At 41.1% G+C, this 15,146-nt stretch overlaps 1 protein-coding gene across 1 annotated transcript in view; it reads right to left on the bottom strand.

The window, feature by feature from the left end:
• Positions 1-14,194, bottom strand: part of THOC1 (THO complex 1) — a 37,659-nt gene extending 23,465 nt beyond the window's left edge. The window contains exons 1-7 of the mRNA XM_010828905.1: positions 13,473-14,194; positions 10,949-11,022; positions 10,794-10,854; positions 9,521-9,587; positions 5,336-5,454; positions 4,848-4,896; positions 4,344-4,439 (exon numbers count right to left, since the gene is read on the bottom strand). Coding sequence (XP_010827207.1) covers positions 4,344-4,439; positions 4,848-4,896; positions 5,336-5,454; positions 9,521-9,587; positions 10,794-10,854; positions 10,949-11,022; positions 13,473-13,526 — 520 coding nt within the window. The 5' untranslated portion in view covers positions 13,527-14,194. The remainder of the gene's footprint in view (positions 1-4,343; positions 4,440-4,847; positions 4,897-5,335; positions 5,455-9,520; positions 9,588-10,793; positions 10,855-10,948; positions 11,023-13,472) is intronic.
• Between the last annotated feature and the right edge of the window lie 952 nt (positions 14,195-15,146).

Here is a 15,146-nt window from a genome sequence, read left to right as displayed (position 1 = left end):
AGAGAAATATAGCAATCAACTATCTTAATTAGGTGATCAAGGATAACATCCCCAGTAAAAAGATACATCAACACCATGCTGAAACGACGCACCGAGAAAAGCACATCACCTCTGTGGTCTTCTTCCTCAAATCCACAACTGCAATCTAACTATGAAAAACACTGGACGAACATAAACTGAAGGGCATTCTACAAAATACCTGACCAGGACTCTTCAAAACTATGAGGGTCATGAAAAAAATTGCAAAGGCTGAGGAACTGTCACTGACTGGAGAGATTAAAACGACATCACAACTAAATGCAGGATCCTGGATTTGATCCTTAAACAACAAAGAAAGCAGCGATAAAACTGATGAAGTCTAAATAAAGTACTGCACCAATGCTGATTTCTCAGTTTTGATAAATGTACATAGTATGTAACAGGTTAACATTAGGTGAAGCTATTCACATACTTTATATCTAGTATCTTTACATATACATATACTCTAGACTTTAAGTCTAAAATTATTTTAAAACAAAAAGCCTTTTTTTTTTTTTAAGAAAAACTAATATGCTAGATGAAGTCATTAAGCTAGTGAATGAACTTGGCTCACCATTCTGTATTACTTACTTAAAATATCTTTGTCTATTCTCTGTTACTCAATAGCACATGACATAATTCTCCATTAGGTTAAAAATTTCAGTCATACTTAACTAAATTTAATGGATAAACTACACGCTAAAACAGCTTTCTAAAGGTCTTGGGATATACTCTACTGACTCTTCAGCATCTACAAACACAAGAAAAGAATAAGTACTACAAGATATCCCCAAATGCCAACCTAGCTTCTGTTAGTAAGTATGTTTGGAAACCGGAAGGCACTTGCATCAACGATAAGACTGTAAAATGAAGCAGCCACTTGGGAAAACAGTCTGGTGGCCCATCAAGAACTTAAACACAGAGTTACCACGTGACCCAGTAATTCTACTCTGATATATACCTCCAGGAGAAATTAAAACAGTCACCATGCTGCTGCTAAGTCGCTTCAGTCGTGTCCGACTCTGTGAGACCCCATAGACGGCAGCCCACCAGGCTCCCCCATCCCTGGGATTCTCCAGGCAAGAACACTGGAGTGGGTTGCCATTTCCTTCTCCAAAACAGTCACCATATGACCCATCAATTCCATTCTATGTATATGCCCAAGAGAAGTGAAAACACACATCCACACAAAACTTGTACACAGATACTCACAGCAGCTTTATTCACAATAGCCAAAAAGCAGAAGCAACTCAAGTGTCCATTAACTGATAAATGGATGAACAAACTGCAGTCTATCCATACAGAGAGTATCATTCAGTTGTAAAAAAGAATCAGCTACTGATACATACGACACAGATGAACCTTGAAGATGCTAAGTTAAAAAAGCCAGTCACAGAAGACCACATATTGTATTATTCCATTTTTTAAAATGTCTAGAATAGGAAAAATCCTGAGATGAGTAAGTAGATGACCTATTCTTCGGGGCCTGGGAGAAAGGCAGGGATGGGGGTAAGTGCAGAATGACAGCGGGCACAGGGCTCCTATAGGAGGAGAAATGTTCTAAAATCAGCTGCAGTGATGACTGCACAACCCTGTGAATATACTAAAAAACAGAAAACTGCACATTTTCAATGGACAACTGTATGGTATGTGAATTCACATCTCAGTAAAGCTGTTAAAAAATAGAAAAAGTTGAGCTTCCAGTAACAGAAGGCTAATAATTAACCAGCTAATTAACAATTCAGATTAATCCTCTCACTATGGACAACTACAAACTTGGATCAATTACATTAATTCTATAAATTCCTACAGAGCATAAACCCGGTTCACAGCACTGTTTTAGGCAATGAAATAGAAAAATTGGTTTTTCTTAAAAACTGTAGAGAGCTAACATTCAGTGAGGAATATATGGCAAAAACCAAGAAGGCAAGAAAGATAAGCAATGCAGCGTCAGCACTCAAAGCCACTTCTGTCTGTCAAACAGGAAGAATCAGTTGCAAAACTGAGCCACTCTTTTAGCAGCTTCCTGAAGTGAGGATGTTAAAAATAAATCTGAGTCCAAGAAAGGTGTGGAATCTAATAAATCCTACCCCAACCATCTTCTAGGCTGGGACATACAGGACTACGTCCTCGGGTAGGGATGAACCAAACTGCAGCCCAGTGCCAAGTCTTCTCGACCTGAGCAATCACAGACCTTGAGCTGGGCTGGATGAAGGTAAGCTTACACTAGTCATAGTACCTTCTAAGGTGCCTGGCGGGTCATGAAAGCCCTTTCTGGAGAAAAGTATCTAACCCAGGCCTCCAAACTATTCCTTCAAATACCTTCTCAAACATAACATCAAACGCTAACCAGAAACACACAAAGAGATAAGACACCATGAGTGAGAAGCAGGCACAAGTGTGCGTGACAAACAGCCGCAAAGACTTAAGACACTGGTATTATCAGACACATAAGTAGAAGTAACAACGCTTACCCTGGTGAGACAACTAAAAAACAAGCTTGAAAACAGGGAATAAGAAACTAAAAAGTGACACAGCAGACTTAAAGACTTTCTAGAAATGAAATGTACAATTATGGAAATTAAGAACTCATTTTGCAGCAGATTATTCATAGATGAACAGAGAAGTAGTAAACTAGAAAACATTTCTAGAGAAATCACGCAGGATGTGATGGAAAGAGAGACAGATGAAAAATGTAGAAAGTGTAAGAGACAGACAAGGTACAGAATGTTAACTAGAGTTCCATAAAGAGAAAGCAGCATACACAATAGCTGAAGAAATATCAGTTTAAATTTTTACAAAGTGGATGAAGGATAACCAATGCACAAACTCAAGATGCCCACAAATCTGAAGAATGATAAATTTTAAAAATCCATGCTTAGACACATTATATAAAACTGAAAAACCAAAAACCCCACAAACAAAAGAACAAAAATTCAAAGAAAAAGAAAATTTCAAGAGCAAAGAGAGAAAAAAAAACAAAACAAAACTAGATTAGCTTCACAGGAGTTAGACTGACATCTGACTCCTCTCTAGAAGACACAGGCAAAGTAATGATGACCTTCCACTAAATGAAATCCTATATCCAGTGCCAACCTACAATCTCTATACTTCAACCATTCTATCTAATCTTCAACCATTCTTCAAGAGTAAAGAAATAAAGATTTTCAGACAAAACAAAATTTGCACTAAAGAAAAGTCTAAAGGAGAAAATAGTCACAGATAGAGGATCAGAAATACAAGTTGTAAATACACTGGTAAATTGAAATTAATCCTGACCACATTTAAATAAGAGGAAAGAAAAAAAGCAGAGATACAGCAGGACAAAAATAAAGTCACAGGTGATTTTGCCACTGCTAACACACACTATAGGTCTTACCACAAGCAGGCACTGATGTAAGCTCTTCACATATTTTAACTCATTTAATCCTTACAACAACATGTGAAGTAGGTGGTAGATTAGCCTGGTATTAAGGAAGGGGTTGGAGAAGGCAATGGCACCCCACTCCAGTACTCTTGCCTGGAAAATCCCATAGACGAAGGAGCCTGGCAGGCTGCAGTCCATGGGGTTGCTAAGAGTCAGACATGACTGAGCGACTTCAATTTCACTTTTCACTTTCATTCATTGGAGAAGGAAATGGCAACCCACTCCAGTGTTCTTGCCTGGAGAATCCCAGGGACGGGGGAGCCTGGTGGGCTGTCATCTATGGGGTCGCACAGAGTCGGACACGACTGAAGCAACTTAGCAGCAACAGCAGCAAGGAAGGGGTGACTGAGGCAGATAGACAGTTAAAATCTGGCATATCTAAACAGACTGTGGAGGGCTCGAGAGAACGGCCATGCTTCACTTTTGGACCTGAACAGTGGTTACCCAACTATACGCTTTATAATTATTACACTATATGCTTACTTTATGCACTTTTCATACTACTGTTATATTTCACAATGATATAAGAAATGAACAAAAGTAAATGAGGCTAAACAGCAGTGATTGAAGAAGAAAATGGAAGCAGAAAAATTGGAAAGTATTAGGAAATGAAATAAAAACATGATTCATGTCTACATATTTCAATGTGATTTAACTGTACATTATTATTAATAAACTTTGAACTTAAAGAATCAATGGCTTTATTTGAGTGTTACCTGTATTATGCACTGGAATAGGTACAACTATTTACAAGTAAATGAAAAACAAGTGACAATTTCCTATGCTATCTTTCAACTTTTTAGAATCTTTTTTTTTTTTTTAATCATCATGGTATATTCTAGTCCATGAAAAACAGGTAAAAATTTTCCTGCAAAGCAACTTATGTACCAAAGCTCACCTGATTTCTCAGATAAAGGGAAAAGCCTGGCCAAAAAGAGTTGAATTCGTCCACAGAAGACTGTATTCTGGGATTTTGATAATCTTCGTAGGAGATCTAACAACAAATGGAAACAAAGGTTACACAGAAGAGATCATTCTATATTTATTACAATATATCCAAATGTCTTAACCAGTTCAAAAGTATTTTCCTAAAGCAGTAGTTCTCAAAATGGGGGTAGAAACTATTTTTTGTCACAAAAAAAAGGACTAGAAAATTAAAAATAAAATGAGTTTAACATGGGCAAGATAAACTTCACTCAACTTTTTGGTTTTCATTAAGTTTATACCTAGAACAGGAATAGATAAATTTAAAGCAAATGATCAGTTTTAATAAATCAGACTGCTATTTTAAAATGAAAATACAATCTACTTAAAAAAAATTTTATCACCTGTGTTTAATTCAACCACCTGGTTTCCTGGCCATATTACCTTCTTAAAAACCAATCATTTAGTGCTCACTTACCATTGCACATACGTAGTAAATAATTCTTCCCAGCAGAATAGAATGTATTCTGAAATTAAGACAGAAATTATTAGTTGTTCTGACGTTGCTGCACATTCTTCAATAGTAAGTCACAGGAAGTAAGATTTTAAAGAACACTAATGTGTGCTGAATCTACTATGCCGCTTTCACTTCTTCCAAGCAAATGACATTTTTTAATGAAATATTTTCAAACATATAACAAATACGATTCTAAGTAACTTTTAAAACATGTAAAAGTGTGTGTTTTCAAGGTAACTGTTTCTACTCAAATTTTGTACTGTCATTTTTTTCTCCATGTGACTCTTACTTGGCTTTTCCAAGAGAGCAGAACATATAATTCTCATAAAGACAAACTTTTTAGCCATCAGCAAGGTCAGAAATAAAAGCCACAAACAAAACAAACTACCCTCAGAACTCTGGATCTATAGAAAGCTAAAGTTAGTAGAAAAAGAAACTAAGGCACTTACTGATTTCCAAGTAGCAACATTTCTTTCCACAAAAGTGAATATTGTGTCACACTGATCCAAAGGAAGACAGTCCAAAACATCTCCCAACAATACAAAAGGTGTAGATGCCGTACAAATACCTTCAAGTGGAGCACAAGCCAATTTAAAAGTTTAAAATACGGCTGAGAAAGAGAGCTCATGCAAAAAATTTTGAAGATAATCTTAAAGGTACACTTTGTCAATCCTAACAAGGCTGTGAAAGGCAAGAAACAGAAGCAACCTAAAAGTCCCCAAGGAAGATATACTTAAGTTTATTTAAGTTTTGGTATGTGGCATCCTTGATAATCCTTCTAGAGCATTTACTATATGTCAGGCACAGTAAGTGCCTCACATACACTAACACGTGTAATCCTCATAACCCTATGAGGTGGGGAACATTATCTCCAGTTTACAGAATGGGAAAACTGAGACACAGGGAAGTTAAATAAGTTGCCCAAGATCATAGAGCCAGTAAGCGGTAGAGCTGGGATACTAACCCAGGCAGTCTGGCTCCAGTCTGTTTTCTTCACCACTAAGCTATTCAAAAGAATATAATGCAACCAATTAAAAACAATGGTTATGATGACTATAACAACTTGGAAAATGCTTATGATTTAATGTCAAGTGAAAAAGGCAGAGTTCAGAACTGTATGGATATTATAGTTGTAACAATAAAATCTATTAAAAAGACTAGAGAAGCTAAAATTATATACCAAAATAAACGGTAGTTTTTTAAAGTGGAAGAACTGGGACTAGTATTTTCCCTTTTCCTCATTTCCAACTGTTCTGTAATAATGCTAAATTTAAACTGTCTTTGTCATTTGAAAAGATCTAGTTCAAAAAAGATAACAAAAAGGTTTGATACTAATTTCAGTTCTTACTATACTTTTAAAATATACTGTTGTTTCAATGGAAAATTGGTAAAATAAAAAGTTATGTCTAAATTCAATCTTACTAAAGCAATAAACTAAAGACTTTAAGGTCATCTAGGCTAGTTAAAAATGCTTTTATTTCCCTGCTCATTCTTCCTTCTATTTTTCGGTAACAGATACTAATACTTGTTAAGGGTTTAGGAAAAGTAGCCACTTCAGCATGATATGTAAAAAAAGTATCTAGGGGCACTATTAGCCCCTGCTACTGCTACTGCTAAGTCGCTTCAGTCGTGTCCGACTCTGTGCAACCCCATAGACGGCAGCCCACCAGGCTCCCCCGTCCCCGGGATTCTCCAGGCAAGAACACTGGAGTGGGTTGCCATTTCCTTCTCCAATGTATGAAAGTGAAAAGTGAAAGTGAAGTCGCTCAGTCGTGTCGGACTCTTTGCGACCCCATGGACTGCAGCCTTCCAGGCTCCTCCGTCCATGGGATTTTCCAGGCAAGAGTACTGGAGTGGGGTGCTAATACTGCATTAACACAGTAGTTCAGAAACAGGAAGTAGTATTTCCAGCTCTGCGCTGCACTGGAAAGATCTTAGCTGGAATGTAGTATGAGGGATACTGCCTAGAACCAGTGAGGCATAAAGCAGCAAAGTTCAACTCAATGCAAAGGAAATCTGATCACCAGAACCAGCTAACAGAAATCAAATGGTGAGCTTCATCAACGGGAGTAGAGGACCCCTGTCCAGGATGTTACTGAGGGGAGACAGGACAGGCCAGAGACAAGACTGAACCAGATGACCTCCAAGTCCTTTAACTAAGTTGTGATACTTTGTGTCCTGTATACCCAAGAGATTAGAGACATACTCTCTGCCCTCAGCTGAAGTATAATTTGGCAAAATAACACACATTTAATCATTACAGAACTTAAGAAAATTACCTAGATTCCTCTCTCAAAGATTCAGTACAACTGAGTGAAAGCCTGGCAGTCTCATTTAAAAATGGAGCTTCACTGGTCATTCTGATGAGCTGGGTTATAACATGATTCCCCAACAATGTCACAATCCGTGTCCCAGCCTCTGTGCTGCCCTCTGAGCTTCATCTTAACCTTGGCCACAGACACCCCCTCCTGAGTTCCCAAACACCTTGCTATGTTCAAGCCTGCATGGTTCTGTTTACGTTTTCTGCCTAAATAGGCTTCTTCTTCTCTATCACATGGTAAATTCCTACTTAGTCTTTCAAAGCATATAGTACATACTGCATCTAAAATACGCTTCTGGTATTTTTGTGCAGGCTACTACATCTCTGCTTCTAAAAGCACACTGTACATAAATTATAGTACTTATATCCAAACTGTTAATTTTTGTTATGTAGACTATGAGCTTTTTAAAGGTAGGCATTTTTGAAAGTTTTCACCAGTGGAGAGTCTGACATAACAGAAGCTCAATAAATTATCTGCCAAGTTGAGTTTAACAAAACATGTTTATGGACAATTTGAAAATCTGTCACATAATAAACAATACAATCATATTGGTCTCAAGAAGAAATTTTTCCCATCAAATTAAAATAAAAAGGTTATTTAAACTTTTATTCATGGCTTAACTGAGTTCTTAAGTCCGTATCTTTCTCAAATAAAGTAAAAGTTTTAAACACAGACTTTGTATAACTTCAAGTATTTGCCAACAAAGGTCCGTCTAGTCAAAGCTATGGTTTTTTCAGTAGTCATGCATGGACGTGAGAGTCCATAAAGACAGCTGAGCACCGAAGAATGCTTTTGAACTGTGGTGTTGGAGAAGACTCTTGAGAGTCCCTTGGACTGCAAGGAGATCCAACCAGTCCATCCTAAAGGAAATCAGTCCTGAATATTCATTGGAAGCACTGATGCTGAAACTCCAGTACTTTGGCCACCTGATGCGAAGAACTGAGCCATTGGAAAAGACCCTGATGCTGGGAAAGATTGAAGGTGGGAGGAGAAGGGGATGCCAGAGGATGAGATGGTAGGATGGCATCACCGACTCGATGGACATGAGTTTGAGCAAGCTCCAGGAGTTGGCAATGGACAGGGAGGCCTGGCGTGCTGCAGTCCATAGGGTTGCAAAGAGTCGGACATGACTGAGTGACTGAACTGGACTGACTGAAGCATTAAAAACATTACCAGTTTACAAGAGTATCATATCAGGATAATCAATGAATGAAGTAGATGCTGCAAACTGTTTGACAGGAACTGGCAAGGAACACTCCATTGCAGTACTCGTTAGAATATGCTTAATAAATGAATGATGAATAAGCATTTCATATAAGTTTAACTTCTAAAGCCAAAATTTATGAACTACTTAAGTTCACAAAATTGCTTGTGGCTATACTGGAAGATAACTTTTAACTTGTATGTTTCAGTTTTTTTGTAGGAATAAGTACCAAAATAATAAATGTGAATAGTGCTTTACAGATTAAAAGGCACTTTTTACATAAATTATATGAATAAATCAAAGTAATATTTTAACGAGACTAATTAAAAAAGAGTACCGATGAGCTACTTTTTCATTGCTTCTTTATGCAAATATTTAATGAGCTACTACTGTGTATTAGTCACTTTTTAAAAGTCTGCTGAAACTACCTCCTACTACCCCTGGCCCATCTAAACCAATGTCTGCCCAGTTTTCCTGCCAGCAGTTTCTCCCCATCCCATGCCTTTCCCACAGGTACTCTTTAGTACAGCATACAAAGCCCTTTACAAATGATCCTAACTTACCCTCCTGCTTCTTTCCTCATGGTTCTCATCATCCTCTCCCCATTCTGCTCGTTTTTTTTTTACAGCTCTTACACCCCAGCTCCTATGTTACAGTTTTCTTTCTAGCCCATCCTGGTCCCTTCAGACTCTGAAGTTTAAAGAATCACTTCAACTATACTTCATTCCCACTTCAATTACCCCCAATAAGACATTTACATGTGTTTTCTCCCTGAACCACTAGGTTCCTTATAGGCAGGGAATATGTTTTATCCACCACTGAATCTCCAAGTCCTAGCTCAGTACCAGGCACATAGTAGATGCTCAATAAATAGGCACTGGATGAACGAAGTAAGTGGAGAACAAAGAAATGTCAAAGTGTGCAGTGTATACTAGCGACAAGAAATAACTGGGAGCTGATTTCAGTGGGACTTCTTGGCAATGGGGGTAGGTAGGCAGAATTTGAAAAATGAACAAAATCAACTAGGTAGAGAGGTATGGAGAGAATACGTTTTCAATAAAGCATGTCAAGTCTAGGATCACTTTAAAACCAAACCAAACCATACTTACCTTCAGTTACTCCCCCAATAGCAAGAGAAATAATAGCTAAAACGTTTTCACATGATGAATGATTTATCTACCAACAAAGGAAAAAACAACTTAATTTAGGAACCAGAATTTAGACTAATTTGATAATAAGAAAAACATACCCTCTGACATTATCACAAACATTGGATAAGGATATTTCTCACAGAGGATAAAATTACTAAGAATATTTTACAAATGAATGATAAGAGCCCTAACTATAGAAGTATATTAAATAAATAAGCAGCAGATGATTCACTTAAAATCCAAGAGTCTTGGGAAGATGGTTATATTAGCATGATTAAGCCTGTAAGCTAATCAAGCACAGATGCGCTGAGGCCATTAAGTCACTCAAAGACACCAGACAAAAGACTGGGCCAGGGGGATTAACTGTACTAGTGCATTAGTATGTCTGGGAAGGGTTTATTAATAATAGAAGAGAGATGATGCTTAGGTGTGGTAGTATCATAAAAACCAGCATTTATTGAGTGTTTATTAAGTGCCGTTTTATGCAACCCTGTAAAAATGGTGTTTCCTCTCTTACAAATGAAATTGAGGCCCAAAAAAGCAAGGTAACCTTGCCCAATGCCTGACAACAGGTGACTAGGTCTGAAGAAGAAAGAATGAATTCAGAACTGTCCTAAAGAAAGGGACAGTTTTATGGCTACTGGAAAAGAATCTAGCTTCTTGGGATCCAAGCTTTGCTAAATGAAGAATAAACTGTTGGAACTTTTCCTTTCATTTGAGTGCTCCACTAATGGTACACAAAGTCAGATTTTTCACGTTTAAATTTCTGTACTAAAGTTGGATAGGCTCCTGTTATCTATTACTAACTGAGAAGGAGGATGCTGATAAGGAAAACGAGGGCCTGGAATACGTGCTGAACATCCTTGGACTAGACTTCTCATCCACTCCAGGATGCGTCGCTGTTTATACAGCAAAGACAGGGCCCATCTTCAAGTTCTAGTTCTTGCTCAGGAAGACCTCATGCCAACTTTTCGTATACATATTCAATGGCAGAGGGCTCTGCTAATTTATTAAACCAAACTCTTAAATTGCACCTATGCTATCAAAACCCTTATTCATGATGTAACTCCTATGCGGACTATGACCAAGTTAGGTTTCCCAGACTAAGTAGTTCCCTCCAGAAAAAAAATAGTCATGGTTAAATATTCTAAGAATAAAAGCCAATTAAAAAATAATATTTACTAATCTGCCAGCAAAATTTTAACAATAAATAAAGGAAAAACATACTTACAATTTCTTCTTCTAGAACACCTCTAAAAGCCTGGTCAAGGGTACATTTTTTTTCATTTTCACTATTAAAAACAAAAAACACCTGCATTTTTAAAACAGCTCAGGGTTAAGTATAAAGATTTCAATGAGCCCATGTCATGGATATTAACGCCTTACCTGCCAGGTAACTGGCTAAAGGTATTCAACAAGGGCTTGATATTTTTGCTGTTCAGGGCCTCTCTCGTAGATTTCTAGAAGGAAAAAAAAAAAAAAAAAGCACATAAGTTGAAGGATTTTTTGTTCACTGAAAAACATATCACTCATTAATTGTATGTCTAACTAAAAAATGTTTATACCTGAGAAAAATTACCTGTCAGTCATTTCAGCAGTAGTTCTCATTCAAATGCTACTTACTCATCACTTGAAGCTTGTTGAGAGCGTCCAAGCTCAGTTTTCTCATTCCAGGTTTTCCCGCCTACCTTTCCTTTAAATATGCTATTCATTCTGCTTTAAAAAAAAAATCTCTTAAGTGGCCCCCTATTTACAGGTTTTGTTTCACAGCTTCCTCTAAAGGTCCTTAATAATGTTATCCCGCTCAATCTATCCAACCTTCCCAGTAACCCCAAACACATACTCTCCACTAGGCTCTAGCCATTTTTCCATCATTTTCTATCAAGTTCACTCTAGTGTATCCATGCACATTGTTCTTCCCATATGCTCATGTAAATTCTATCCACTCTTCAAGACCCAACAAAAGTCCCACCTCCCCTAGGCAGCTTGCACAGCACAGTCCCTGACATCAAGTAAACACTGATGTCTTAAAGTACTAAACCTGCTGACTGTCACAAAGTAGTCATAACTGAAAAAGAAAAATACTGCCAAGTCATTCACTCTGTGAAAATTCACATACACTTGGCAAATCATCTTGTCATATCACAGGAGTTACATTTATACAGGAAATGGTCCATTCCTGACTCTGTGAGTAGGCTGCGTAATCTTGGTGCGTGCAAGCTCAGTGGTGTCCGACTTTTCGTGACCCCATGGACTGTACCCCACCGGGCCCCTCTGTCCATGGGATTCTCCTGGCAAGAATACTGGAGTAGGCTGCCATTCCCTCCTCCAGGGGATCGTTCCCACCCAGGCAATGAACCCACATCTCCTTTGCCTCCTGCACTGGCAGGCGGATTCTTTACCACTGCACCACCCGGGAAGTCCGTAATCCAGAGCATACCCTTTGTCTCTGTACTTCATTCTCCTCACCAGTTACATATATGGGTTGTTGTGGGTCCTTATTACCACCAGCAGCAGTGGCATCACCTGAGAACTTGTTAGAAATGCAGAATCTCAGGCCCCATTCCTACCGAACCAGAATCTCATTTAACAAGATCCCCAGGTGATCCCAACCCATTCTCAATCTTAAGAAGCATTGAGCTAGATGATCTCCTATTAAATGGTCCCTTCCAGGACTGATATGACCTTGGACACACCTAACAGTTTCTCCTCGCAGAATTATAGAAAAGTAGGGACGAATCCGGTCAAACGACTTAGAACAAGGTTCTTCATTTGGTAATGGGCAACATAAGAAGAATACTGAGTCTGAAGTCAGAAAAAACAGTGAAGCAAATCATTTAACTTTTATGTTTTCGAACTGTGGTGCTGGAGAAGACTCCGGAGAGTCCCTTGGACTGCAAGGAGATCAAAGCCGTCAACCCTAAAGGAAATCAACCCTAAATATTCTTTGGAAGGACTGATACTGAAGCTCCAAACTTTGGCCACCTGATGCGAAGAGCCGACTCACTGGAAAAGACCCTGATGCTGGGCAAGACTGAAGGCAGAAGAAGTGGGTGACAGAGGATGAGATGGTTGGGTGGCATCACTGACTCAATGGACATGAGTTTGAGCAATCTCCAGGACATGGTGAAGGACAGGAAAGACTGGCACGCTGCAGTCCATGAGGTTGCAAAGGGTCGGACACGACTTAGCGACTGAACAACAACAAAGGCGGGGGCTGGGGGACGGGCTGTCTCAGTTTCTATCTCGTCTACTGCGGATAATTAAACACTCTACTTCACAGGGCTATTCTGAGTTAAATAAGCTAACATCAAAAAGCCCTGTAAAGTGTTTCCCCCAAATGCTTAAATTACTGTTCCCCAAGGCGGAAGAATAAAATGACAGATGACAACCCTTCCCAAGCTGATCAATTTGCCTCGCCCCACTTAGGACCGTCCTCATCGATCTCTAAGGAGTGAGATACAAAGGGTTAAAGGGTGATGAATAAGCGGCGAGAAGAGCCACCTGGCAGTTAGGAGGCGGGGCGGAAGCCGGTTCTCTGGACTAAAACCATTCCCGCCTTCCCTCTAGAGCAGCCCCCTGCCAATTCTGGAAACACCCGCCTGGCTAAGCGAGCACCGCAGAGGAGCAGGACCCAAACGGAGGTAGTCTGCGGGTGAGCCCTCCACGAAGGGCGCAGGGCTCCGGGACCCGCCGGCGGAAAGGAGGAGGCGGACCGCAGAGGACTCTTGGAAGAGGCAGGTAAAGCGCCTTTGCCGCCTCCCCAGCCCACGACGGGGCCGGGAACCCGTCGCCGCGGCGTAACGCCTCTGTCCCCGCTTTACCCCAGTGCAAAATTCAAGTAATTTCAGGGAGAGGAGAGCAACAAATAGCGTTGGGCCGGGGCCGCGCCCACCGTTCCGCAACTCACAGTAAACCGCGTCCGCGCTTCGGGCAAACTGAAGAGCGGCGGCGTCGGAGACATCTTCTTGGCTGCGCGTGCCCGCCACTTCGTCGCGACGCCCGCTGATGACGTCACGGCGGGAGCAACGAGAGTGCCGGCTCCGTGCGCGGCTAGAGCGGCTTGTGGGCGCAGGGGCGGGTCCGGTGGTGTTAGGGACCTTCCCTGTGACGGAGGTCGGGAGGGCGTTTGGGAGCCAGGGTTAGCCACTCAACGCCCGATCCGGGTTCGTGGGTAACAACCCATGGGTGACTGCAGATGCGCGGCCTCGCCCTGTACACGCTGCGGGTTACAAGCCGGGACGCTCGGGCTGTTGGCCGGCGTTCTCCTGGTTTGGGAAGTCGGGTGAATGGCGGCTGGTTACGGCTCGATGGGCCGCAAGGGAAGGTGGTAGCCGTCTGAGAATCCAAGTCAGGCGGCTTATCCGGGAGCTCCGGGCTGGGGAGGTGACGGCAGTGGCCGTCGGATCAAAGTCCTTCTTCCCGAACGAGTGGTCCCACCTCCGGATTCGCGCCTCTGCCTCGAAGGTCACGGGCCCTGTAGCTCAGGTGCAGTTCCACTTTCTGAGAAATAAAAATAACGCTTGTATCCCTGAGCTGCTGAGGAGCGTGAAGTCATGAATGCAAGCGTGGCTTGTGTAGCAATGTAATGTGTGGGGATTCGTTCATTTTGCTGGCAGATAGAGGACTCTACTGAACGAGGAAGATTGTGGAGGAACGCAGTACTCGGCACTGATTGGATAGCCAGTGGCGCCAACCCCCAGGGTTAAGGCACCTGTTGCAAGACGTAGTCTTCTGCCCGGTTCCTCCCTCGTCTCCGCTCACTTGGCCAATAAGAAGCCAAGGGGCAGTCGTCTTTCCGTTGGAATTATGCGGTGGGGAAAGAAGCACTGACCCAAACACCTGCTACCAGCTCTTACCCACCTGCACGTGTTCCTAAATGAAAGCCTGGCGCGCTTTACCTGGTTCCCTTCGTGGATATCCAGCGAGAGTACGGGACGCTAACAAAAATATAACTTTGCGTAATCTTGTCCCTAAGTGGGAATTGTGAACAGTGATGGCTCCCTGGAGCGTTGCAGGTTTTTTCAGAATAAAATCATTCAGGTTTGATTGTACAACGTACGTTGCCAAATTGCCCAAATCAACTGGTATTAACTGACTTAATAGGTAGCTGATGTAATCGGATTGTTATCGTATTATGGATGATTGTTCAGTTCAGTTCAGTCGCTCAGTCGTGTCCAACTCTTTGTGACCCCACGAATCCCAGCACGCCAGGCCCCGCTGTCCATCACCAACTCCTGGAGTTTACCCAAACTCATGTCCATGGAGTTGGTGATGCCATTCAGCTATCTCTGTCGTCCCCTTCTCCTCACCAACTCCCGGAGTTTACCCAAATTCATGTCCATGGAGTTGGTGATGCCATTCAGCCATCTCTGTCGTCCCCTTCTCCTCCTGCCCCCAATCCCTCCCAGCATCAGAGTCTTTTCCAATGAGTCAACTCTTCACATGAGGTGGCCAAAGTATTGGAGTTTCAGCTTCAGAATCAGTCCTTCCAATGAACACCCAGGACTGATCTCCTTTAGGATGGACTGGTTGGATCTCCTTGCAGTCCAAGGGACTCTCAAGAGTCTTCTCCAACACCACA

This window comes from Bison bison, unplaced genomic scaffold, assembly GCF_000754665.1.
Source record: "Bison bison bison isolate TAMUID 2011002044 unplaced genomic scaffold, Bison_UMD1.0 scf7180017864498, whole genome shotgun sequence".
In the NCBI taxonomy this organism is placed as follows: domain Eukaryota; kingdom Metazoa; phylum Chordata; class Mammalia; order Artiodactyla; family Bovidae; genus Bison; species Bison bison.
This window is presented reverse-complemented; position numbering and strand designations above follow the sequence as displayed.